Source organism: Podarcis erhardii (assembly GCF_964252035.2).
Source record: "Podarcis erhardii genome assembly, chromosome: 9".
NCBI lineage: Eukaryota > Metazoa > Chordata > Lepidosauria > Squamata > Lacertidae > Podarcis > Podarcis erhardii.
Genome location: NC_138512.1, coordinates 73,374,766 through 73,401,356, shown reverse-complemented (window position 1 = coordinate 73,401,356; position 26,591 = coordinate 73,374,766). Strand labels below are relative to the sequence as shown.

The following is a 26,591-nucleotide window of genomic DNA, read 5'->3' as shown; positions in this document are numbered from 1 at the left end:
GCCTGAGGGAGGGTGCCTGTCATTGTTAATTGTTGTTTGGTTGCAACAGGGGTGACAAACAGAGGCTTCTCTCCGGCTGTCCCTGTACTACAGGCAATCGATGTTGCTTGTACCTGCAGAAGACAACCATGGAAAAGTGCAGGAGCATTGCAGCAGTGTCAGGGTTTCACTATTTGTTTGAATCATGCAGGCCTTTGGTCTCCAGCAGTCACTGTTGGACCCCCTCAGGTACTGGGGCGCAGCCTGCCTCCATAGGGGGAGGGATCAATGAGTATGTTTCAGATAAGAGAGAATGACTCTCCTCTCCCCTTCTTGCTAGGATAAGGTTACCTTGACTGTTTTCTTCTTATGTGTGCAGAACTCCTGCTGATTTCATGTGGGAGTTAAAGGGAGAACGGCAAGAATAGCAGAGCACAGTCTTGCATTGGGGGAAAGGGGTGTTTGTCATCTCATGCACTTTGAAAACAGCATAAACCTATCTTAGCAATCGAGAGAGCTTCCTGGCTTTTATTTTTGGCCCCGATATCCTGCGGCTTGACATGCCTTGACACAGCATACACACACCCCATGCACCATGAAAAAAATGTCATTGCCTTATTCCATCTTGCTGGGGCCCTTTTTAAGGCAGAGGGCATCTGCAGCCCTGAAACCCTAAAAATGTTCTAGGATGTGTGGAGGAGGGAAAATTTGACAAGAACATCGACTTGACATCGTTCAACCTGGACACTGAGGTCCAGCTCCGAGGGCCTTCTGGCAGTTCCCTCACTGCAAGAAGTGAGGTTACAGGGAACCAGGCAGAGGGTCTTCTCGGTGGTGGCGCCCACCCTGTGAAATGCCCTCCCATCAGATGTCAAGGAAATAAACAACTACCTGACTTTTAGAAGACATCTGAAAGCAGCCCTGTTTAGGGAAGTTTTTAATGACTGGTGTTTTAATGTATTTTTAATCTTTTGTTGAAAGCTGCCTAGAGTGGCTGGTGAAACCCAGCCAGAAGGGCAAGGGAAGAATGAATAAATAAATAATCCAAGGAGGATTCCCATTTCCTTCACCTGAACTGACCTGGGGGTGTTGAACATCTTGTCTGCCACCTCCTGCTGCAAAGTCCCTTGCATCACCATAGAATAATAGAATTGCAGAGTTGGAAGGGACATCTAGTTCAACCTCTGCTTAAAAACCTCCAATGAAGTCCACAATCTCCCGGGGGAGTCTATTCCACTGTCGAACAGCTCTTGATCTGCCTAGTAAAATAAATGAACAAATTACACTTCAGAATGTGTCCAGTTTAAATTTCTCCTTTCTATTCAAGTTCCTAGCTCAAGGTGCCCCCCTAATCTCTTGAAAGATTTTTGCAATCAGTTTGGTGTGATAATATTATTGGGTCTTCCTTTACCAGAGACCAAAAACAATTATTTTGAAATATTATGTTCCGGGGAGGGGGGGCAATGGGACACAGGTCCAGTGGGTGTTAGTTTGCAAAATGTATGTTCACCCCGTTAAGAGAAAATCACAGCAAGGTGATGAGGAATGCCAGTTGTAAAAGAACAGGGTTGGAACAGCTTCATTTTCTTTCTTTCTTTCTTTCTTTCTTTCTTTCTTTCTTTCTTTCTTTCTTTCTTTGACAATTCAATTTGGGGTTCTGCCTTCCTTTGCAGACAAGTTAATTTAAAATGGGGGGGGCAGTGTTCTTTGGGCAGGTAGTTGATGAGATAGTGTTTTCGTTGGTTGGGGTTTGTTGGTATCCTTTGTAAGCCAGCCACCTCTTCTCGTCTCTTTCTTGCTCTATTTTTAAATCCAGACTCCCGAAGAGCTAGAGGATGATTCTGACTTTGAGCAGGAAGATTATGATGTTCGCAGCCGGACGAGTGTTCAGACTGAAGACGATCAGCTTATCGCCGGCCAGAGTGCAAGGGTGAGTGTAAAATCTGTGCAACACATTAACACAGCTTCAGATTCCTCAGGGAACATGTGCTCTCTCGCAAGCTGAAAAGTCTGAACGTGACTGCAGACAGCAGAGTATCAGTTTGGGTCCCCTAGCATCTGAAATTATTTATGACACAGGTGTTCAGTTGACTTGAGAAGTTTATTGGAAAAGAAAAGTTTCACAGAGATGCGATGCTTGCTTCCCCCATGATGAAGGTTTACACCAGGAACGAAGGAATCTCGCTTCCAGCACTGAATGAAGTGCAACTGTTCAGAGGGCCAAGATTTCCTATAGCCTTAGAGCAAGATTCTAGATCTCATGGAGCAAAAAGTCACAGAGCTGTCATATGTTTGCTCTCTATCGTGACCATCCTAGATTTGGGCTTCTTGGGCTATATTTGGCACATTTCAATGTTTTATTTGTTTTCAGGGGCAAATGGGGTGTGGTAGGGGGAGAGCTTTACAGTGATAGTGTGTCACTACTTCACATCCTTTATACTGCTGGAAGGTTGCAGTTGATCACAGGTTCCCATTGCATGTTGCATATATAAGATGAGAAGAAAAACCCTGCTACCCGGGTGAGTCAAAAGCTCCATCTAGTCCTGTTCTCATAGCAGCCAATCAGATGCCTGTAGGAAAGCCCACAAACAGGAAGAAAGCACAAAATCTCTCTCCCCAGTCATGATCCCCAGGGCATACTGCCTCCAACACTTGCAAACATGTCAGAGGCGGATGACTTTGGAAGGGGGGGATGCCAGAGGCTGGGCTGAGGGGGAGGGATGGTGGAGACCACCTCCCCATCCTGACCCTTCCAGGGAGGAGGAAGAGGAAGACAGGATAGATTTACAACAGTGGTTTGTGAGAGGTCACAGCTCAGAGGGGGAAAGTTGGGAAATTAGGGAGAGGAGGAGCAGGCAGAGTCAGAGCAGCAGCTGGCTGACACGTTGTCACTAGAAAGTATTCCAGACCCTCCATCTCCCAGAATCCGGCGGGCCTTGAAAGTAGGAGAGCAAAGAGCTCAAAGACAGAGGGCATGTCGCAGCATCCATAGAGGAGGTGATGGTGATGATGAATGAGGAAGTGGGAGAAACCGGTGTGTGGGTGGGTGTGGAGTTTCACTCAGGACAACACCATTATCCAAGAGGGTGGGTTCTATGGCTTCTCTCTGTAAAATCTGAAATGAAAAAGGCCTGTAAGAAACTTTTACTTGTCTTTATACTTTCCTGGGCAACCAACCAGGAGTCGCTGACAGCATCCTGACACATGTGCACATGTCCTACACAGTGAAGTATGTGTGGTTTTTCTTACCTAGAGGTAGAAGATCAACAGTTGAAATGAGATGCCCTGATTATTCTGCCCTTCACTGTGTTTCTTCGGAATGCGCTCCAGCTGTGAGCAGGCAGAAAATGAAAAAAAATTAAACCACTGAGGACACACAGTGTGTGCCACACTCCACGAAGTTGTCCATTAGTCATGGTTTCCAGTCTGTTAATTTGTCTTGGAGAACTGTTGCACGTTGCTGAGTCGTCTCTGCAAATCTAATTGCAGCGGAAGACGCTCGTTACTGAATCAGGGCAATTCTACCAGGGTAATTGTTTCATGATAAAGTGAAGATGCTGTCCCAGGTGACCTTAACTTATGCAAGGAGACTGCCGATTAAGTTGACAAGTGACCCCGGCAGACGGAGATGCTTGAAAAGTGAGGCTTGTTGAACCCTCGGGGTATTTCCACTCTTGGATTAATGGTTTACCTTTTGCTAAGTAGCCTGCAACAGCTGAGATAAGAAACTGTGTTATTCTAGGCCAGAATCCAGAGGCAGACACTATCCAGAAGTATGAAAATGCAGCTCTGTTGATGAGTTTTTCCATCGTTAGTTCTGCTTACTGCTTCCAGAAGAGAAAATTAGGAGAGATATAATATCAAGACGAAGGGTTAATGCCAGGCAAGATATTTGATTGTGTCTGTTGTGCTAATCCCCTTGCTTGCCAACCAAAAAACCACTTGCTGATTATTTGAATCGCTGAAGATTTCTTAAAAAGCAGAATCTGGCTCCACATTTTGATTTTTGGTTGGTCACTAAGGCTGCGCGCACACACACAGCATTTAAAGTATGCTTCTTCCACAAAGGATGCTGGGAGCTGCAACTGCCCTCCCACAGAGCTACAGTTCCCAGCACCCTTAACAACTTCAGCTCCCAGGATTCTTTGGGGGAAGACATGTGCTTTAAATGTGCTTCAAATGTGAAACCAATGTGTTCTAAAGGACTTCCCTCGATGCACCAAGCACCAGGACTTTCAGCTGAGCTGATGAGTCTAATCTCTGTGGATCAGGCTCTGGTCTGTATGGCCTTAGGCTAGCCTTTGCCAACCTAGGGCCTTCCAGATGTTTTGGACTACAGCTCCTATCAGTTGTCTTGGCTGGGGCTAATAGGAGTTGTAGTCCAAAACATCTGGAGCATTCCAGATCAGTGAAGACTGCCTTAAAGTAAAGGCAAAAGACCCCTGACAGTTAAGTCCAGTAGCGAATGAATCTGGGGTTGCAGTGCTCATCTCGCTTCACTGGCCGAGGGAGCCGATGTTTGTCCGCAGACAGTTTTTCCATGTCATGTGGCCAGTATGACTGAGCCGCTTCTGGCAAAACCAGAGCAGCGCACGGAAATGCCATTTATCTTCCCACCGGAGCGGTACCTATTTATCTGCTTGAACTTTGATGTGCTTTCGAACTGCTAGGTTGGCAGGAGCAGGGACCGAACAACAGGAGCTCACCCCGTTGAGGGGATTCGAACCGCTGCCCTTCCGATTGGCAAGCCCAAGGCTCAGTGGTTTACACCACAGTGCCACCGGTGTGCATTCCAGATCAGTGAAGACTGCCTCAGACACTCCTGAATATGCCAGTGCATTTTGCATTGCCGTAGCACCCAACAACTGCTAACATAAAAGGGTTGCACATGAGGGGGCCTAGTATTGTCAAAAGCCAGTAGACACATGAATGGCTAAAAAGATGGTCCAGACGTGATTGCTTCTCCCCCGCTCTTCTCCCTCCAGAGTCTAGTACTGAAATGATGGAAGGAGAATCCTAATTCATCTTATTTATTTTTTTTAAATGTCTCTATTTCACCCTGGGTCTAATCTCTGGTGGGCAGCACAATCTCAGGAATCCTCAACAGCCCTACTATCGGTCCAACATTACAGATGGGGAACTGAATTATGAACGCCAGAGCCAGTGTAAGGGCTCTTGCAATATTTGCGCCATTGAAAAATTTACATTGCAGAAACTCCCTTTCCAGCATATGTGCTTTGGAAAATGGGTGGTAGCATTCAGCTGGTGCACAAAGGGGATACAGTGGTGCCCCGCAAGACGAACGCCTCGCAAGACGGAAAACCCGCTAGACGAAAGGGTTTTCCGTTTTGGAGGCGCTTCGCAAGACAAATTTCCCTATGGGCTTGCTTCGCAAGACGACAGCCCATAGGGAAATCTCCGGGACAGTGGGGAAGCGCAGCGCGTCTTCCCCGCTGTCCTCGGACCTCCTCCGAAGCCTGGCGGCGGGGCGGGGACACCTCCTCCCGCCGCGGGCTTCGGAACGATGCCCCGATGCCCGGCGGCGAGGCGGGAAAGTCTCCCCCCGCCGCCCGGCATCGGAACGATGCCCCGATGCCCGGCGGCGAGGCGGGAAAGTCTCCCCCCGCCGCCCGGCATCGGAACGATGCCCCGATGCCCGGCGGCGAGGCGGGAACGCCTCCCCCCGCCGCCCGGCATCGGAACGATGCCCCGATGCCCGGCGGCGAGGCGGGAACGCCTCCCCCCGCCGCCCGGCATCGGAACGATGCCCCGATGCCCGGCGGCGAGGCGGGAACGCCTCCCCCCGCCGCCCGGCATCGGAACGATGCCCCGATGCCCGGCGGCGAGGCGGGAAAGTCTCCCCCAGCCGCCCGGCATCGGAACGATGCCCCGATGCCCGGCGGCGAGGCGGGAAAGTCTCCCCCAGCCGCCCGGCATCGGAACGATGCCCCGATGCCCGGCGGCGAGGCGGGAACGCCTCCCCCCGCCGCCCGGCATCGGAACGATCCCCCGATGCCCGGCGGCGAGGCGGGAAAGTCTCCCCCCGCCGCCCGGCATCGGAACGATGCCCCGATGCCCGGCGGCGAGGCGGGAAAGTCTCCCCCCGCCGCCGGGCTTCGGAAGGATGCCCTGATGCCGGGCGGCGAGGCGGGAAAGTCTCCCCCCGCCGCCGGGCTTCGGAAGGATGCCCCGATGCCGGGCGGCGAGGCGGGAAAGTCTCCCCCCGCCGCCGGGCTTCGGAAGGATGCCCCGATGCCGGGCGGCGAGGCGGGAACGCCTCCCCCCGCCGCCCGGCATCGGAACGATGCCCCGATGCCCGGCGGCGAGGCGGGAACGCCTCCCCCCGCCGCCCGGCTTGGGGCGGGAAAGCCTCCCCCCGCCGCCCGGCATCGGAACGATGTCCCGAAGCCGGGCGGCGGGCCGCGAAGCCTGGGCGCGCTGGCAACTCTCCGCAAGGAGCGCTCCCGCTGCTTGCGGAGAGGTCCGCGAAGCCTGTCCTGGACCTCTTCTGAAGGCAGGCGGGGGGGCAAAAGTCTTTGTCCCCCCTGCTTGCCTTCCCAGGGGCTTTTAAATCGCCCCGGACAGCGGAGAAGTCCTCCGCTGTCCCGGGCGATTTTAAAATGCCCGCCAGAAGAGGTCGGGGGAAGGCGGTTTCCATAGGAACGCATTAATTGATTTTCAATGCATTCCTATGGAAAACCGTGCATCGCAAGACGAAAAAACCGCTAGACGAAGAAAATCACGGAACGGATTAATTTCGTCTTGCGAGGCACCACTGTATTGAACTATTTGTAGTTAGTAATTTGTCCTTGACACCTATAGGATGGAGGGGCTAAGTCTGTCTTCTGACTCTCATCACCCTAGACATCTCAACCATTGAGAATCAAGCCTGATCCTATTTAGAGTTCTCTCAGTTTGAGCTCACTTTTGTGGGTTACGGTAGAGTATGACAGAAAGTATTGAAATGACGGTTGCATTTCGCTGTGAGAGCATCAGAAATTGACACAAAGGCTTTTGCAGCATCCCCATATATAGAGTTTGTTCATAATCCCAGTCCCATTTGCCATTAGCAAAGTAATTGCATCAGATAACATATTCCGTGTTAATAGAATTGCTAACCATGACCTCCAAGTAACTGCCAATAATGCTGCCTTCACAATGCTATGCAGGTGCTGCTGCAAACAGACTCAACTTCTGTGCCAAAAAGCTAGATTTTGATAAAACTACATGTTAGGCAGTATTTCTTCATTTTCTCCCCCCCCCCATGCTTTATTTTCCATAATTGCATCTACACAGCAAGAACGTATCATTACTGTTATCTGTAAATACCACTCATCAAAACGAAAATCCAATTACAGGATACAAGTCTTCTAACAATAAATTTTGTACATAAACTTTTACTTCCCGTCCTTACCAAAAAAAGTCCAATAGATCAGAATGGTTATTGAAGATGATAGAATATGCTGAATTAGACAATCTTTCAGAAAAGATCAAAGATAGGCCCAAGCAGGAGTTCATTTAAAGTTGGGAATCTCTTAAGAGATATTTAAAGGAAAATTGTTGCAATTTTAACTCCGTTGCAGCTTTTGAGTAGTCTGTAAACAACCCTAGTTAAAGGGAAAATATATATACATATATGAGTATTAACTTTTATTATCAAATATGTTGATAAGTTGTGCAATAGGTTTATTTAAGTATTTCTTCATTTTCAATAATCTACTTTTACTATTCAAGGGGGGAGACAAAAAAACCCCCCTAAACTATCAAAACTTCCTTCCCAGCCTCATGTTCCTTTTCTTATTTATTTGTTTTAAAAAATAAAAATAAAAGAAGTGAAATGGGAGACTCCCGAGCTGTAGGACTCTTCACCCCAAACTAATACCTTCATGTTTGTGCAGAGCTGTTGTAGAGCGCATGTAAAAGTGTCCTTTGCTATGTAAAGCTGGAGGCTACTTGTGGCTATAATACCACTCCACTGAAGCTGTTAGCCTTTTAATAGCTCAGTATTTTATCTTTGATTAGAAATATATAAAACAGAATATGCATGCCTTGCTGCAGCTCCTACAGAAAAAAAGGCACTTTTCTTTTTCCTTCTAAGGAAAAAGTGCTTTAATAAAAGGCACAGGGGTGTCAAGGTTAGTGTGTCAGCTAAGTTGGGAACAAGGCCACATATCAGTAACAGAGAAGGGGTTCTGCAAGTCTCTATATGTATACACATCCAGGTATTTATCATCTTGCAATACGGAACAGCATCACACACATAAAAGAAGCTCATTTTTTTCCCTTTCAAATATAGAGTGGGGGCTCAATTTCTTTACCGTTTTTTCTTTTAATGGTAGAAGCTTTTGCACGCTAACATTTCAGACTGCTGAGTTACATTGATAAGGCCTAATTAAAACTCAGGCATTGAATTCTAATTTGATTAACTTGCCAATTTTCTCCATATTTTTTTTTTAATCTCCTGCTTCTAGATAACCTTTTTTAATCCTGGTTTCGGAAAAGGTCAATTATGAATTTTTTAAAAGCCAAGAGCACTTTAAGAATACGTAGAGGGAGACTACAGCTGATTGGAAGTGACATAAACAAGAAAAACTGTAATGACACTTAAATATATGTCACACCCCATTAAATGTGCAACGCAACTTGGTAGAACCCCTGGAGCCAAACAGTATCTCAGCCTGGAAATCATTGCTGAAAGTGCCTATTTGATCTTCAAAAGCAATTATTATAATTCTACTGTTCTGTGTTGCAACTTAGTTGCTGGTTTCTTTGGGAACTTGGAGTAAGCTAGAATCCACCAGTCCAGGACCAGCATCATCCCAGAGGCGATATATTTATTTATTCGTTTCATAAAAATTATACACCACTTGATTGTTTTTTAAAAAATAAAAAACCCTTAAAGCTGTTTACAAATGATAAAAAGTAAAATCAAGAAGAAGACAAAATACATACAAATGTTAAAATACAGATTAAAATCAACTTAGGTTTCTAAGCATCTGGGTAGGCTTGTCTAAACAGGAATGTTTTTAGAGAAAGGTAAAGGGGCCTCTGACAGTTAGGTCCAGTCACGGACAACTCTGGGGTTGCGGCGCTCATCTCGCTTTGCTTGTCGAGGGAGCCAGAGTACAGCTTCAAGAGCAGCGCACGGAAACGCCATTTACCTTCCCACCAGAGCGGTACCTATTTATCTACTTGCACTTCATGCTTTCAAACTGCTAGGTTGACAGGAGCAGAGACCGAGCAACAGGAGCTCACCCCATTGCGGGGATTCAAACCACTGACCTTCTGATCACCAAGCCCTGGGCTCTGTGGTTTAACCCACAGCGCCACCTGCGTCCCATAAGTTTTTAGCAGACACCAAAAAGAGTACAGTTGTACCTTGGTTTAAGAACAGCTTAGTTTATGAACAAATTGGATTAAGAACGCCTCAAACCTGGAAGTAGGTGTTTTGGTTTGTGAACTTTGCCTTGGATGCAGAACATGTTTCACTTCCTGTTGAGTGTGTTCCATTTGGAAATTGAGTCCCCCGCTGCTATGGGAAGCACACCTTGGTTTAAGAATGCTTTGGTTTAAGAACAGACTTCTGGGACGGATTAAGATCGTAAACCAAGGTACTGCTGTACAATGAAGGCACTTGCTTGATTTCAAAAGGCTTTTCAAAGGGTAGACACTACTACACTAAATGACCGAGTTCTTACAAATGTGGAACAGGTATTATGTGGCACCTGTCACAGTGCCAGTTCTGCTGATCAAAGCAGTTGAGTGGGAACATGCAGAGTTAGACGATCTCGTAGGTAAACTGGTCCCAAACTGCTTGCCAAAGCCTGTTGCCTCTTCAGCATCTAACCATTCCTCCTCTCCTCTCCTCTCCTGACCTGTCCTCAGTGCCCCACCACCACTCCCCTGGCTCTGAGCCTTCCTCCTCCAGGGATTCCCTTGGGGCTTCTATTGAAGGTTGGAGAACAATTCAAAGTGTTTGTGCTGACTTTTAAAGCCCTAAACGGCCTCGGTCCAGTATATCTGAAGGAGCGTCTCCACCCCAATTGTTCTGCCCAGACACTGAGGTCCAGCGCCAAAGGCCTTCTGGCGGTTCCCTCACTGCGAGAAGCCAAGTTACAGGGAACCAGGCAGAGGGCCTTCTCAGTGGTGGCACCCGCCCTGTGGAACGCCCTCCCACCAAATGTCAAAGAGAACAACAACTACCAGACTTTTAGAAGACATCTGAAGCCAGCCCTGTTTAGGGAAGCTTTTAATGTTTAACAGACCACTGTATTTTAATACTTCATTGGAAGCCGCCCAGAGTGGCTGGGGAAACCCAGCCAGATGGGCGGGATATAAATAAATTATTATTATTATTATTATTATTATTATTATTATTATTATTAATAATAATAATTTATTTTTATTAATCCCACCACTCTTCTTCATCCAGCCAGTCCCTGACAATGGCTGGCAAGCAGAAAATGAAATAGCTTCCTCCCGCCCTTGAATCTTCTGCTCCCTTCACAGCTGCTTTCCATAACTGAAGGAAACTCTCAGTTGGAAACGCACATGCAACTGCACACACAGTGTATATGCATTGCTCGGGCGCACATACGAAGGAGCATCTCACGGGGTGGAGTAGAGCCATGTTGGGGAAATATCAGGGTTCAAGCCCAATGCCCTGAGCTGGCTGGAATGGAATCTAGAATCAGTAAAACTGGGCATTTGTTTAAGCATTGCAACATAACCTCAACCAGGAAGTAGTCGAGGGTTGGCACACCAAATATGAAAACAGCAGAAAGATTTATATACTTAAAAGGAGCTAGGTTTATGCTACTTACAGAGAAGGGAGGAGGCCATGGGGAGCACTGGATTGGCTCTGCCACTGAATTAGTGCCACCGTATCGTCCCCTTCGCTAAGCAGTGGTGATCCAGGAAGTTAGCACAGTGACCTCACCTGACAAGCCACCTCTGCACAGGCACATGTTAACAAACTGTCTGTTTATCTCAGTATGAAACAACATCCGGCAATTTTGGGGCCAACCATATTTACTACTCTGCTGAGGTTTCTGGAGCCAATGTTTTAAGCCCAGAAGGTGAAACGCACAACCTGTAGGGTGTCTGAAACCATTGATTTACTCCAGGAAATAATACGAATTGCAGAAGCAGACTATCCCAGCCAGTCCTATGAAATTTACAAAATAGAGCTCTTATGAACTGGTTCCTCCAGTTATGTGCAAGTGACTGGAAGCATTTGTTCTTATGACGACTTCAGCTGTTCTTCTTCTTTTAATTGTTCTGTTTTTGTTTCAACCCAGGCGATCATGGCCCAGCTTCCCCAGGAGGAGAAGGCTAAAATAGCAGAGCAAGTAGAGATATTCCACCAAGAAAAGAGCAAACTGGATGCCGAAGTGGCCAAGTGGGACGACAGCGGCAACGATATCATTGTGCTGGCCAAGCAGATGTGTATGATCATGATGGAGATGACAGACTTCACTAGGTATGTATCATGACTCAAACATGATGTCCTCCTTGTCTGCAGAAGGCATCAGGTTCGATCCCCGACAGCTGGGAAAGTCTCCTGGCCTGAAAGCCTGAAGAGCTGCTGTTAGTCAGCGTAGACAACAATGGATCAGATGGACCAATGACCTGACTCTGTATAAGGCAGCTTCCTATGTGGGTAATTGACGAGGAGTTTTGGGGAGCAGGATTGGTTCACCTGCACCTCATTTCTAGCCAAGCTGGTGCCGCAGGAGGCACTGCAACAAAGGCTTAAAATGGAAAACGTGTGGTGGGACGGGCACTCAATTTTGGCACTGAACAAAAGCCCAAGTCCTCCACTGATTTCAGATGAGGGATTTCTCTCACTTGAATACAGTGGTACCTCAGTGTCAGGGAACTGCCATCGGAGCCAGAGGAGGAGGGAGGGCTCCAGAGGGATGCCAGAGAGCATCCCAGGAGGGAGAGAGGCAGCCCATCTGCGGGGGAAGGAAATCAGCATAGCACCAGTGGAGAAGGGGGGCAGATGGGGGAATCGGTGAGGAGGCTCCATGACTCCTCGCTGGAGACCAGCGGGGAGAGCACGGGTCCTCCACTGCCCACACCCTCCCTGCGCAGAAGACTTCCGCGCAGGGAGAGTAGGCGGAGACTTGGCGTCAAAGAACTTCTTTGCTGGAAGAAGTTCAAGAAACGTCCACTGACGGATTCTGCCAGCGATTGAGACAGCCATGGATGAGTGGCTGTCTGGACAGAAAGGGTTCACCCAGGTGACTCAGCCAGGTGTGGCGACGACTTAAGCACGAGCAACCCCTAGAACCATTACACTCAGTTTAAGAACAGTCCTGTTTAAGAATGATTTGGTTTACAAACTCCGCAAAACCGGAAATAGTGTCCCGGTTTGAGAACTTTACCTCGGTCTAAGAACGGAATCCAAATGGTGGAAGGGCACCGGCGACGGAAGGCCTCATTTGGGAAAGTGCTCCTTGGTTTAAGAATGGTTTTGGTTTAAGAACGGACTTCCAGACGGATTGAGTTCATAAACTGAGGTACCACTGTACTTCTTTGAAACAAAAAAAATTAAAACCCCATCCACACAGAAAACATCACTGTGAAAACAGGAAGCTGAATTAGATAGGCTTTTGTTCTGATTCAGCAGGGCCTTTCTTGTCATGGAGAAACAATATATCCTTGCCTTCTCCCTTTAAAACTAGTTGTTCATTGTTCAGGAAATATTATTTGCATGGGTGAGTGTTCAGTCATGTGGGGCCTCAGCTTTTGCTTGAAGTAGTACAGGCCATACAGAGATTTGTCACCTTAGAGAGTCTACCGCCCAGACCACCTTGTGATGCCTTGAATGCTTCAAATAGAAAATGCCCAGGCAAAGGCGCACAGAGGAGATTGTCTTATACTGAATCAGACCATTTGGTCCATCTAGTTCAGCGTTGTCAACTTCAATGGGCAGCAGCTCTTCAAGGTTTCATGCAGGGGGACATTCCCAGCCCTAGATGGAAGATGGAACCTGGAGCCGCCTGTATTCAGGAGCGTGGGAAGGGGGTGCAGTCCGCCCTGGGTGCCACCCCTGAGGGGGTGACAAAATGGCACACTGTGGGGGGTGACACTTATCGCAGGGCCTGGCCTGCAGCATGCCTGAGCCATGCATCTCTCCTGGGAGTGACACGGTGGCTCAGGGCCCTGCGCTGCCCAAAATGGCATTGTGGTGCTTGCATCTGCCAGGCAGACTCCATGGGCAGCTCGTGGCAGTGCCCTCAAGAAGTGCCCCCCGGGTGGATCACCACGGCGCCCCCGTGCATGGATCGCCCCATCCACATGCGTGACTCCCCCCCCCCCGCCACTCCAGGTGCCAGAGCAGCTAGCCAGGGGTCAGCAAACTTTTTCGGCAGGGGGCCGGTCCACTGTCCCTCAGACCTTGTGGGGGGGGGCGTACTATATATTTAATGAATTCCTATGCCCCATAAATAACCCAGAGATGCATTTTAAATAAAAGCACACATTCTACTCATGTAAAAACACCAGGCAAGCCCCACAAATAACTCAGAGATGCATTTTAAATAAAAGGACACATTCTACTCATATAAAAACACCAGGCAGGCCCCACTAATAACTCAGAGATGCATTTTAAATAAAAGGACACATTCTACTCATGTAAAAACACACTGATTCCCGGACCGTCCACGGGCCGGATTGAGAAGGCGATTGGGCCGGATCCGGCCCCCGGGCCTTAGTTTGCCTACCCATGAGCTAGCTGCTCTCCTGCCTGTATTCAAAGCAGATAGTCCACTACTGAGCTAGGCCACCCTTCCCCCAAGTGCATGGAGCTGCATGGGCAAGGCACAGCTTGTGCATGAAAGGAGAGCTTTTCTTGTTGTTCAGGCGTGTGTCTTAAGGAGGCTGATTTTTCCTACCAATGTCCTGACACTTCAGGAACACCTGGATTTTTGCACTCATTACTGTGATGAAGAATTCAGTGAGCCCCAAGGCGGTGGGGTTATTCTCCGACCTCTAATTGCTACAAAGCAATTCCAGATGTTGTGAAGTAGAAGGAGGAACTGCAAAAAAAGAAAAGTGACTCTAAAAACAAAGCTGCTTTCCCCCCACTGCTTATTCTTAATTATATGCATTAGTGGGTCATTCATGCTTGCTGCAAATGTTGCTTCCCACCCCACGGAAACCCGTGTGCCCCATTTCTGCATTTTGAGTTTGCATTAAGCATAGCTCGGGGAATAACAGAGGGGTCTATTTCCCCCCCCCCTCATGAAAAAGCTTTGCATTCCACCAGGGACCCTGTCTTAATGAGCACTTAAAAATGCACATGCTATTAAACATAGTTCATGAGCTTAGAGGCGAAATCAAAGAAAAGTGCTGCCAAAGCATTTTGGAGCATATGAGGGAATCTAGAAGGCTTTTCCTCTATTTATTCCTGCTTCTTTTCCTAATCAAGCTATGCTATAATAAGTAGTTGAAAGGTGATGTCGTACTAAATTGGGAAGATGTTCATACTACAACTTTCCCCCTTTTTTTGAAGGTTTTTTTTAAACCTCTTATCCAGAATATTAACTCTATTTATTTCCATAATTTAATTAGATGGCACTGTAATTACCTTGTATTTTCCAGGGGTAAGGGACCATTAAAGAATACATCTGATGTCATTAATGCTGCCAAGAAGATTGCAGAAGCTGGCTCAAGAATGGACAAATTGGCCCGTGCTGTGGCTGATCAGGTAATTTCAATGGGAACAAATCCTCTTACAAAGAAGTTTTTGAAAATATATGAGGAGAGCTCTCATGCTCAGGTGCTGCAGGCATCTGGTTGGCAACTGTGAGAACAGGATGCTGGACCACTGGCCTGATCCTGCAGGCTCCTTATTAGACTGTTACCGTGATGCCCATGCTAGCGTGCCCCTGGTGTCGGCACAACCAAAGGATTGTATTGGAGTATTAAAGAATCATAGAATTGTAGAGTTGGAAGGGACCATGAGGATCATCTAGTCCAATGCAGGAATATGCTTCTGTCCCATACGGGCTTCGAACCTGCAACCTTGGTGTTATCAGCACCTCGCTCTAACCAACTGAGCTATCCAGGCTCTCCGTGATTTTCTCTTCTCTGACCTTCTGCCTTACCTGTTGGGCAGGCAGGACAGGAATCACTGTGAAAACTGGATTGTAATAATGATAATAATGAAACTAAGCAACTGCTTGAGGATTTCCCAAAGTCATCTGGTTGGTCACTGTGAGAACAGAATGCTGGACTAGATGGGCAACTGGCCTGATCCAGCCAAGCTCTTGTTTAACATTCTTTGATCAACAGAGCCAACCCCACCAAACATTTTGCCTTGCCTTCATTGTATGCACCTGGAGTTGTGATAAATGTGTTAAGCTTCACACAGAGCTACTTCCTCCTGCCTTATACCTTCCAGATGCTGTAGTCCAACACCCATGATCCCTGGCCATTGGTGCTGTTGGCTAAGACTTGTGAGAGTTGCAGTCCAGAAACATCTGGCAGGCTACAGGTTCCCCATCCCCAAAATGCCTATTAACTGGCATTCTTCAACCCTGCTGCCCTCCAGATGTTCTTGGTCCTTGCAATCCCCATTCTCCTGGAAACTGGCCATGTGAACAGGAATATCTGGAGGGCATCACATTGGGAAAGGCTGATGTATATATAATGGGCTGTTTTATTCAGGGCTCCTGCCATCAGCTCTTTCCATGTCTCCTTCTCCCATTCCCGTAGCCATGGCAATGTTTTATATTTATTTTTAACCATGTTTTGTGAGACAGGGGTTTCTTTTAATAATAATAAAAAATATAGCCTGGTTGTCTGGAAGAAGCTACTTCAATTTACATCTGACCACTTAAGCACACTTTCATAAAGAGCCTTCACCTGGGGAGAACAACTGTGCCAACAAGAGCCTCAGAAGAAGAGTCCCTCATGTACTCAGAAGGAAAGTGCTCTGCGTGTTTCAAGGACAGCTTTTTATGGGGTGGTCAAAGTCCATAGAATACTATTCAACAGTGAACAACAGAGCGTTATGTAATTACAATTTGTTGTGTTGTGCAATGTACTGTGTTCTATATACACATGATGTGTTTAGATCTTGGCCTTGATGAAGAGCTGCTCTTGTAATTGGTTGGGGCAAATAAATATTTTACAGCTACAGTGGTGCCTCACAAGACGAAATTAATCCGTTCCGTGAGGCTCTTCGTATAGCGGTTTTTTTGTCTTGCGAAGCAAGTCCATTGACAGCTTAGCGGATTAGCGCTATTAGCGGTTTAGCGGCTTTTAGCGGATCAGCTGATAAGCGGCTTAGCAGCTTAGGAAAAGGGGGGGAGGGGGGAAAACCCGCAGGAACTCGCAAGACATTTCGTCTTGCGAAGCAAGCCCATAGGGAAATTTGTTTTGCGAAGTGCCTCCAAAACGGAAAACCCTTTCGTCTAGCGGGTTTTCCATCTTGCGAGGCATTTGTCTTGCGGGGCACCACTGTATCTGTTTCTGATATGGGGACAACCCTTCTTTGTTTTCTCAGAGCGATCACTGACTCTATCTCCTCTGCTCACACAGAAAGGCATTTTGTTTGCTTACTTCCAGAATGACTTAAAACAGCCTTTCTCAATCTGTGGGCCCCCAGATGTTGTTGAACTACAACTCCCATCAGCCCTAGCTAGCAAGGCCAGAGCTCAGGGATGATGGGAGTTGTAGTCCAATAACATCTGGGGACCCACAGTTTGAGAAACACTGACTTAAAATAATGTGATACAACCCAGTCTGTTATCTAGGTAATGCCGGTTTCCCCCATTCCTTCTGCAAGAGAGCATCACCCATTTCTGAAAATGCCAAGCCATTAAGTGCTGAACTCAAACCATTCCCAGAGTTTGAACCTGGCTGCTGCTGCTGCAGATGATGATGATGATGATTAACCAAGAATGGGGAAGTATTAAAAGGACAGGTTAACTACTTAAAAACAACTCTGAGTTTTTTTAAAAGACCAAATTATATATAACGTGAATTTCCCACCATCAAAACTTTAGATGATCAAACTGTATTGTACAAGTTGGTGTACTTTTAAAAAATTGTGTGTGATGGCCAATATGCCAAAAAATGGGATTTACCAGAATTTCTAACATCCAAGTAATAGATTTTGAACAGGCACATTTATTATTTTCTTAACAACCCTTCACCAAAATGTCCCAGGGTCACAGCATATGCAAAGGCAATTATAATGGTAAAAAAATATCCCCACCCATTACCCCAAAGTCAGAATACAAGGAGGGCACCAAAATCACTTCCTCAATTTTCAAAGAACATGGTAAAGAGATACATCTTTAGCAACTAATGGAAGCGGTCAAGAAATGGTGCCAGATGCAACTCTGTGGGGAGAGAGTTCCACATCCCTGGGGCCATCACTGAGAAGGTCCTCTCAGAAGCTGCAGCCACCATACTTTCAAGATTGATGGAACCATCAGGAGGGCCTGGCAAGATATTTGGGGCCCAAATCTGGGCTCACCCTAGTGCCAGCACTTGGTGCTACTATTGTGAAGTAAGTGAGCTGGGAGAGCGTGCAACAGCAATGGAGGTCTCATCATCAATGCCAGGATGCTCCTATAGGGCATCTATAGCCATCCAGAGCTTCTTGCTGCAATCAGACCTGGCCTCCAAGATGATGCCTCTGCCTCCTGATCTGCAATTGCAATTGTAAGTTTTAGGATATAGGGAATCTCCAGGCAAGACTTAGAGAGAGTTCTCCTTGGTGCCCCAACATAAAGTACTCTAAAAACTTGGTATCTGGGGCTTGCATGGTTCTACGCATCAGCTGATCATCTGGACTTGCAGAGTGCTATGCAAAAATGGGTCGTCTGATGTCACTGTGATGTCAGGTGATAGACAGGTGGGCAGTCCCTCCCACCCACCCGGGCGGCTTGGTCTGCAGGGGCTAGAGAGATAAGAATTTAGCCTGCTAGATGAACCCATTTCCCTTCCCCAAGAGTTCTCTGAGAAAGCTCAGAGAAACTGACCTAATTATATAGAATCATGGAATTATACAGTTGGAAGGGACCAAAAGGATCATCTAGTCCAACCCCCTATAATGCAGGAATAACAGGCAAAGAATCTCTGACAGATGGCCATCTAGACCTCTGAACTCTCCCACTCCTAATTGTGAGTGATTTACAAAGATTTACAAAGAAATTAGAGCAGCTATTGGGCAGGAACAGGGGCATCAGAAAAGACTATTGGAGGCATAACTCCTATTTAAAACCATCCAGGGTTGCTTGTCCTTCTTTAGAGTCTGAAATATGTAGACGTTTTATGGAAGTTTTGAGACCTCTGTGCAATGTAAACTTTTTATGGACTGTTGCATTTTTAATTACTGTTCTAAAGAGGGAGAGAGATCGAGATATCGTAAGTTTTAATTTGCCGCAATGTGCTTCTGTTGAAACCCTTTCTCAGCTCTCCAGAGAGTTTGTTTTAAAGTTTCTTTCAGATACAAGGGCCTCCAGAGTGGAATAAATATGAGTGTGTTAAATTGTTACTAAGTGGGAAAAGGCTCTCTTTGGGATTCACACTTGAAAGTTATGTTAAGTGCGTGTGTGAAAAAGAGAGAGGGTTGCGTCCAGCTAAATCACGGCACGCACACACAATGAGAGAAATGTTTCATGGCATTATCATATACCGAATTCATAAGAGATTAGGCTTCATTACCCCAGAGAATTTTCACAGCATTGTTTTTTATTTATTCATTTGGGAGATGGAAAAATAAAACAGTGCCGCTGCTGTTAGATTGCTCCTCTATATTCTCTTTTCCTGCCAAGTCTTTATCTTGATGGGAGACCTGCTTCCTCCTCCGCCTTGCCAAGTTCCAGATTGCAATTCAGCTCTCCAGGACTTTCCTGATGCTTCAGTGCTGCTCAGTGGCAGCACATCTGCTTTGCATGCAGAAAACCTCAGGTTCAATCCCTGACAGCGCCAGGTGAAGCCCCCCTGGCCAAAGCCCTGAAGAGCTGTGGCCTTTCATGCCACAGTTGACAGAACCAGTGATGGATGGCAGGAACAAATCCTCTCCTGTGCAAGGATTAGGAAACCTGAGGCCCAGGGGCCAAATGCAGCCCCAAGTCTCTCTATCCGGCCCTCGGCTCTCTCCTCAGGCCACACCCCTCTCCCAGACTACATCTGTAGCCAAATCAGACATCTCCAGGAATTATCTGTATGTTTTTAATAGATCTCTTATATTTATATATAGGTTTAATTCTACAGTGGTACCTCTGGATGTGAACGAGATCCGTTCCAGAGCCCCGTTCGCATCCTGAAGTGAACGTAATACGCGACTGCGCATCTGTGCGTGTGCGGGTCGCGTTTTTCCACTTCCGCGCATGCGCGTGAGGTCATTTTGAGTGTCTACGCATGCGTGAGCGGCAAAACCCGGCAAAACACATTCTGTTACTTCTGTGGAGCATATGCCTGCACTGCCCAGGGCGGGTGCACTCCCAAGGGGGGCATGGCATGGAGGATGCCCTCCCAGGCGCGGGATAGCCGCTCGGATGCCTGGAGTGGCATGCGCACCTTGCAGTGGGGGGGGTGGAGAGAGCCGCCCACCTGTGACTCCCAAGCCTCCCCCAAGCTGTCAAAATGAAGGAGGAGGGGGGGGGAATGCAAAGCAGCACAGGTCCCCACCTTACCCCAGCGACTCGAGGTAGGCTTGGGAGTCACAGGCGTGCGGCGTGCCGAATGTCACCCCCCTCAGTGAGGGCACCCGGGGTGCACTGCCCCCTTCCTACGTCCCTGTTTTTAATGACCCCATATTTTTAGCTGTTCCTATTTTACCTGTAAGGTGCCTTGAGTCCCTGCCAAGGGAGAAGGTGGGGAATAAATAAATATAACAAGAACTCCATTCTCCACATGGGTGCTAATATCCTGTTGTCCCTCTTGCCTCTCTACTTTAACCACAGATCTGCCAGTCCAGTTTGAATTTTGGGTGTTTAATCAGTATTTCAGTTCTTGTAATCATCTGCATATTACTCTCCTGTAATAAAGTGTGTTGTGTTTTGTTTTGTTTTGTTTTGTTTTGTTTTGTTTGTTCTAAGCCTTGTTTAATAGTTAATTCCCACTTGGATAAGTGCCATTTGTCCTGTGGTGCTCTATGGCTGTCAGCTCAAGTCCCAAACTTACCTTCTTCATGGACAGGTTCTTAGGTTGCTCTTGCACTTCGGATCATAACCCCTCCCCATACCCCACCATTGGAAGCGAGACATAGAAAGGTATCATTTCACTAATTTATAGAAAATTTGTTGGGACCCAGATAAGTGCATGTTGTTCTTACTGTTGCAGCTGCCGCATCTTCTGTTGCTATGAAATAGTCCCTTGTGGAGCTGCCACATAAATTGTCTCAAGTTTTTGAACTGATTTTAAAACCTTCCCAGCACTGGCTTGGTTTGACCAACTTTCATTGTGCCTGGTCCGGTTTTGATTTGTATGGTATGTCGCAAACAGCGCCACAGGTGGCATTCCACCATTGGAGCAAAATGACCCGTTGCCAGTTGTGATGTGACAAAATGGCTTCGCTTCTGTCCTTATGAAAGGTTTGTGGGCCCGAAAGCACCTCTTTTCAACGTAGTCCTTACTGCACCATTTTTTTTTAAAAAAAAGTGCATTATGCATCAGTAAAACCTTATGTTCAGTGCAAATGGAGCCATGTCCTCAGGAAAAGGCTACAGAAATTACTCTACTTTACAGCTCATCAGGTAACTGACAAACAGTTCTGGTTGTGTTTCTTTCCCTCCCCTCTGCTGCTTGTGGGTCCCTTTGTACTTTAAATCACTGTCTTGAACTATGCGAGAGAACCATCCCTTGTTAAATATGTAGCCAAGGGGTTAAGCAGAACAAATGCCTCTAATACGGTGTTAGCAAACCTGCCCATTCTTCCCTGTATATTAGGCGTATAAACCAAAGCCAATCAAATACATGCTGTTTATCTCTTTTCTTTATCTACAGTGTCCCGATTCAGCCTGTAAGCAAGATCTCTTAGCGTACCTGCAACGCATCGCCCTGTACTGTCACCAGCTTAATATCTGTAGCAAGGTGAAGGCGGAAGTTCAGAACCTGGGAGGAGAACTGATCGTCTCGGGGGTAAGCCGGTTTCTGAATCTTGTCATTGGCATGACCTGCTTGCAAGTGAATTTCCAACCCTTCCCCTTGCCACCTCCCCAGTTTGGGGGTGGGGCATGCTTTGAAGAAGCAAAATACGTCAGCTGATCATATGCAAGTTTCTTGCTATTCTTTTTATTTTTAAAAAAGTTATCACCCTTTTATTTAGTTTTTTGATTTATTTAGAGCATTTGTACCCTGTTCTTCAGCCAAAAAGGCTCCCGGAGCAGCTTGCATGAAATCAAAGCTAGACGCTCCCCACCCGCAGGCTGACATTCTAATAAATGAATGAAAAGACAACACACAAGGAAAAAGGAAGGAAGAGGAAAATAAAACTCAGGCGCCAATTTCTAGATAATTGATCCTATATTGACCAGCCGGCATAGTTCAGAGGCAGGAAGTATCTGATGGAGCTGGCCCTTCAGCTTAGCATATGCAATGAACCCTGCATCCCATCCCTCCCACTGAGGCAGCCTGATGAAATTTCTGCCCCCAGATGACAGCCGAGGGAAGGGTGGTGTTGGTGGAACTGGCCTGTTGCAGCAAAGCTGGTGGAGCAAGTTCTGCTTCTCAGCTCTCCCAGTGCTGGAATTAGTTGTCCCCAAATGATAACCATTGTTATTCAAGACTTTATAGCTTTGGTCTGCTATCAATAACGCCCCCCTCCTTTTTGTATTTGGCAAAGGCAGGTGGCCCAAGAGAGGGAGAGTCCTGTTCTTGTTATGCACCCTTAGATCTGAGATGGGGGTGGGCACAGGTGCCTTTAACCCTATGCATGCCAGTCTGAACTTCAGCAAAGGCCTTGTGAGTCATTTAATGCTCCACAGTTACTCATCATTGACCTGTGCTCAGTGTGCAGGAGTGAGCAACCGAGGCGCATAAGCAATGGCCATGTACACTGTTCTGGAGGCCAAAGGAGCTTGAAGACTGGCTCTATGGTTCCTTGCAGAACTGCTTGACCCCCTCCCTTCTACTTCACCTGTTAAAAATTAGCCACCTTTCCAGAAGAAACGTAATTTAGGAAGCCCTCGCCAAGCCATGAATATTATAATTAATTGGATCTTTTTTATATTGGCTCCTTGGAAATCCATTTCCTTTTGTGAGTCATAGTAATTTCCCTCCTCTGTGTCAAGGGCAAATATATTGTTAAAGTAGGGAGAGGGTGGGTCATAGGTTTGCACTCACTCAGGCCCCAGTGCATAACTGGGCTGAGCAAATAAAAGCCACCCATACAAAATATGCTTTTAAATTTAAAAACCAGCTTTAGAACATTCACAAAAGATATTCTTTTGGCACCCCTGTGTAGCTTCATACAAGAGTTTCTTGGCAAGAAAAACCCTCTCCCCTCCAAGGAAAGCCACAAACTTTAAATCCTTTGGGTGACCTGAAAAGTGCGTAGAAACCCCTTTTCTTAAAATAAAATAAAATAAAATAAAATAAAATAAAATAATAAAATAAAATAAAATAAAATAAAATAAAATAAAATAAAATAAAATAAAATAAAATAAAGTTCCCATGTGACCAGAATAGTGTTTAACTAATTCAGCCATATAGGCAGGCCCAGTCATGTTAGGACAAAGCACTAATATGTGCTTGATTCGTATTTTTAATTTATTTCTTAAAGTACTTATATACTGCCAGTGCATACGATATCACATGATAGCATGCAGCAACATATACAATAAAAACAGCATAAGATGCTGAAAATGACTGGCTGATCAAAACCCCCAACCTTTGCATAGGCCTGTCTACATAAATAGGTCTTCAAGAGATGCCTGAAAAGTCAAAAGTGGGGATGTCTGCCCCATCACTTTTGGAAGAGTGTTCCACAGCATAGGAGCCATGATACCAAATGCCCCAGGCCTCCGTGATGCAGGGAAAACTAGCAGCAGCCCTCCAGATGGTCTCAGGGATCGAGCTGAGATATAAGAACTTAGGTGGTCCTTTAGATATTCTGGACCGCAGCTGTTTAGTGCTTTTGTGTATTAATGCCAGCCTTTCCCCATAACAGAAAATCCTCTCCCCAGCTTAGTCAACAAAGATGAATTCATTACTGAGCTGTAAGAAGACAGGGACTCATTAGCTACTGGGATCACAAGGGGGCAGAGATCACATTTAGCCCCTACAGGCCCCCTGAAATGTTTGCAATGCTATTGCACAGAGTGCTCATAACACTCTCACTCAGCTCCCTGCAATATAAAAGCCCTCTGTTCACACGTGTGTGTACACTCACACGTATGAAACAAGATATATTTTGCTAGTATGCACTGCGTGTTGGGTTTGCAAAGGCAGAGTAAGGATTTTATTGTTTGGTTTCTTTATTTTTTCTGGGTGCCCCCACCCCTGCCAGAGTAATTGTGGCGAAAACTCCTGCAGCAGGGGCTACTGGAAATGTCCTGCTTTTCTTCCTCTCCTCCAAATTGGCGCTGTCTCTTGATACACATGCAGCGTGTTGTAATTTTTTTTAAGTCTTGATGTTCTTAACAGCTGTGGGAACACCCCCCCCTCCCTTCCTCCTTTCTATCTCTCTCATTGCAACAGGCTTAGATCTTCCTCCTTTCTACCCGCTGGCATAACAGGATCTGCTTCCCATCCTCATTAATTATTATCACTTCCACCCGCCTCTTACCAGGCTCCCAACTCAGCACGTGCATCAGCTTGGCTGTTGTGCTTTTTTTCGTTTCTGTCTTCTTCGCTCTCGTTATCTCCGGCGGAAGCTGGCGTTGGGCCGCAGCTCAGATAGTAGCCTTCGCGTTCGTTGTTGTTGGCATACCATCACATGCTGTGAAACCAAAGCAGCCAAACTGCTTGACTTCTCCATTCCCAGTTTGGTAGTCTTTAGTATCTGTTGCTTCTGAACTTTCATCACCACTGTCTTTATATATTTTATTTTCTCTTTCTCTCTCTTCCATTCAGCCATAATCCTTGGCAATGCTAGCACCATTATCCTTGTGAATAGTTTGCCTTTGGCATTGCCATTTAACAATTTGTGTTGGAAGCCAAACGCCAAACCCAGAGATCACTGGTATTGACTTCACTTGATCTTTCCACTGTGAAATTTGTACAGGAAGATTTGCCTGCTTTTTTGTCCCCTTTTTTTTTTTTTTTTTTTAGGTGGGAGGTATCATTATGTATCTATCTCCATTTATGTTTGAAAAACATGAGCACGATACCTTTCTGGCAGATGCTTCAAAGTGCTGGGTACTGTATGCTAAAAGACTATCCAGAGATCTGGATTCCAGCTTCACTTCATCTGTAGTCTCCTTGCCCACTTCCTGCTTCCTGCTTCCATCTTGTTCTTCATTCTCTCTTGGATAGCCAATTGCAAATAAACTGCATTTTATTTGCATAACATGGAAACAAAAAATTGCTCTGGAATCTGCATACAGTACAGTGCTCATGACACCTCACGAATGATGGTTGAAAAAACCCATTTTATGTTTTGACATGTGTGACCCAGTCCCTTATGGCCTTGGGTTGGAAAAACAGTTACCCAGAAGAAGACTAATATGCATGTATTGTTGTCAGATGGTGTTCATGCTGAGATATGGGTTGCTTGGTGTTTGCTGTGCCCTTGAGGCCAGAGAACTGTAGAAATACTTAACATGGTTTGTGCAAAGTCAGTTTCCCCCCCTAGCGTTTTCTTTATCCTTTAGGATCTTCGTTAAGGATCCAGTACGAGTGAGATGGGAATATGACCTCTCCAGGAATTTTCATTAAGCAACAAATAATAGAAATGAAACGTGACTTAATATTGTTATTGGGAAATCGTTATAGTAATAAATGAGAGCTTAAATGGAGTCGTCCCCCGCAATTGGAGCCCTTTTCATACATTTGGTTGGGTACAAACAAATGCATGGAAAGGCGCTATTGGAATCATGCCTTGCCTCCAAGCTCCACATATTCAAAGGTAGAAACTGCACATTAGACTATATGTACCCATATCCTGGAAAGTAAGCATCTTCAATATTACAAAGACATTCAGGCATATGCACCCAGACTTCATGTAAATGGTTCACTCAAACATCCCCTTTGTGCTTTCATTTTTATAACAAAATGAACATTTGAGAAAGAGCTGCAGATGAGCAGACGTACTTGGGTCTAGCATTGCTAATGATGTCACTCAATGTAGGAAATCTCATTATATTAATTTTGTGAGTTTTTCCTAATTGATAGGATAGCTAAATTTGTGTCTGTTTTCATAGCAATAATGCAATAGTTCTTGAGGGGTGGGGGGAGTAAACTTTTGTTGTTTTTCAATGATGCACACATACACAGCAGCAGACATCAACTTTAAAAGAGATTTTCTCCTCTGCTTGTTCTAAGAGAGTGCCTGTCAACCACCATTGTTTTGTAAGTTCTGATTAATTGAGCAAACTTGCAACCTTATTTGCGATGGGAGGGGAAATCAACTTTTTGGGTGGTTTGTGATGACAAGCTGTTAATGAACTACTTGTGGGAAACAGTTTGGGTCTCTAAAAGTTGACCTTGCTCCAGTGAGTAGGAGGAGGAGGAGTGGAAGCCTGATTACAAAATGCTGGGGACAAAGGAAAGGGCCAGGTCACATTGATACCTGGATTGTGAGCTTCCACAGGCATTTGGCCAGACACTTTGAGACATGGGATACTGGACTGGATGAACTTTGTTCCAGCAAGACAATTACCATATTTTTTGCTCTATAAGACTCACTTTTTCCCTCCTAAAAAGTAAGGGGAAATGTGTGTGCGTCTTATGGGGCGAATGCAGGCTGCACAGCTATCCCAGAAGCCAGAACAGCAAGAGGGATTGCTGCTTTCGCTGCGCAGCAATCCCTCTTGCTGTTCTGGCTTCTGAGATTCAGAATTTTTTTTTCTTGTTTTCCTCCTCCAAAAACTATGTAAGTCTCATGGTCTGGTGCGTCTTATAGAGTGAAAAATACGGTATTTTGCTTTTAGGCAAAACTGTGTTCTGGTATCTGAACTCATGAAGGGTTAAAACAAGGATGCTGGCAGATGTGCACATGCAAAGCCCAACCTCAACATCCATGACCAGGGGTCGGCAAGGTTTTCCTTGCCTGGGCTGGTTCACTCTAGCGGACATCCCTGCATGGGCTGGAATGCGCCAATTTCCAGCACCTGCGTCTGTGCAGATGTGATTTACGGTGCCACGGAAGCAAGTCCCTGCACTGTGCTGTGCCGGTTTAGCACAGCGCGTGGAGACTCGGCAAACAGGTGGCTTCATTGGGGGGTGGCTCGTGGGCCGGTTAAATGACCCCCATGGGCTGCTTTTGGCCCATGAGCTTTAGGTTGCCAACCTCTGTCCATGACATTCCAGAAATTCAGTTTTTTTGTGAAATTTGTGCACCACTCTCAAAATAAAAAAATGTTCTACTGAATGCATGTTATATAGCAAATAAGAACTCTGACTAAACAGGGTTTCTGGTTATGGTGCCGGTTTCTAAACACATTGAATCACACATCCTTTGAAAGCCCCTTTAGACC

At 46.2% G+C, this 26,591-nt stretch overlaps 1 protein-coding gene across 4 annotated transcripts in view; it reads left to right on the top strand.

Annotated features, from left to right (window-relative positions):
• Positions 1–26,591, top strand: part of CTNNA2 (catenin alpha 2) — a 536,832-nt gene that overhangs the window by 481,852 nt on the left and 28,389 nt on the right. For all 4 annotated transcript variants that reach the window (XM_081876762.1, XM_081876760.1, XM_081876761.1 and 1 more), the window contains 4 exons: positions 1,796–1,909; positions 11,280–11,461; positions 14,593–14,698; positions 20,959–21,093. In XM_081876762.1, the coding sequence (XP_081732888.1) occupies positions 1,796–1,909; positions 11,280–11,461; positions 14,593–14,698; positions 20,959–21,093 (537 nt within the window). The remainder of the gene's footprint in view (positions 1–1,795; positions 1,910–11,279; positions 11,462–14,592; positions 14,699–20,958; positions 21,094–26,591) is intronic.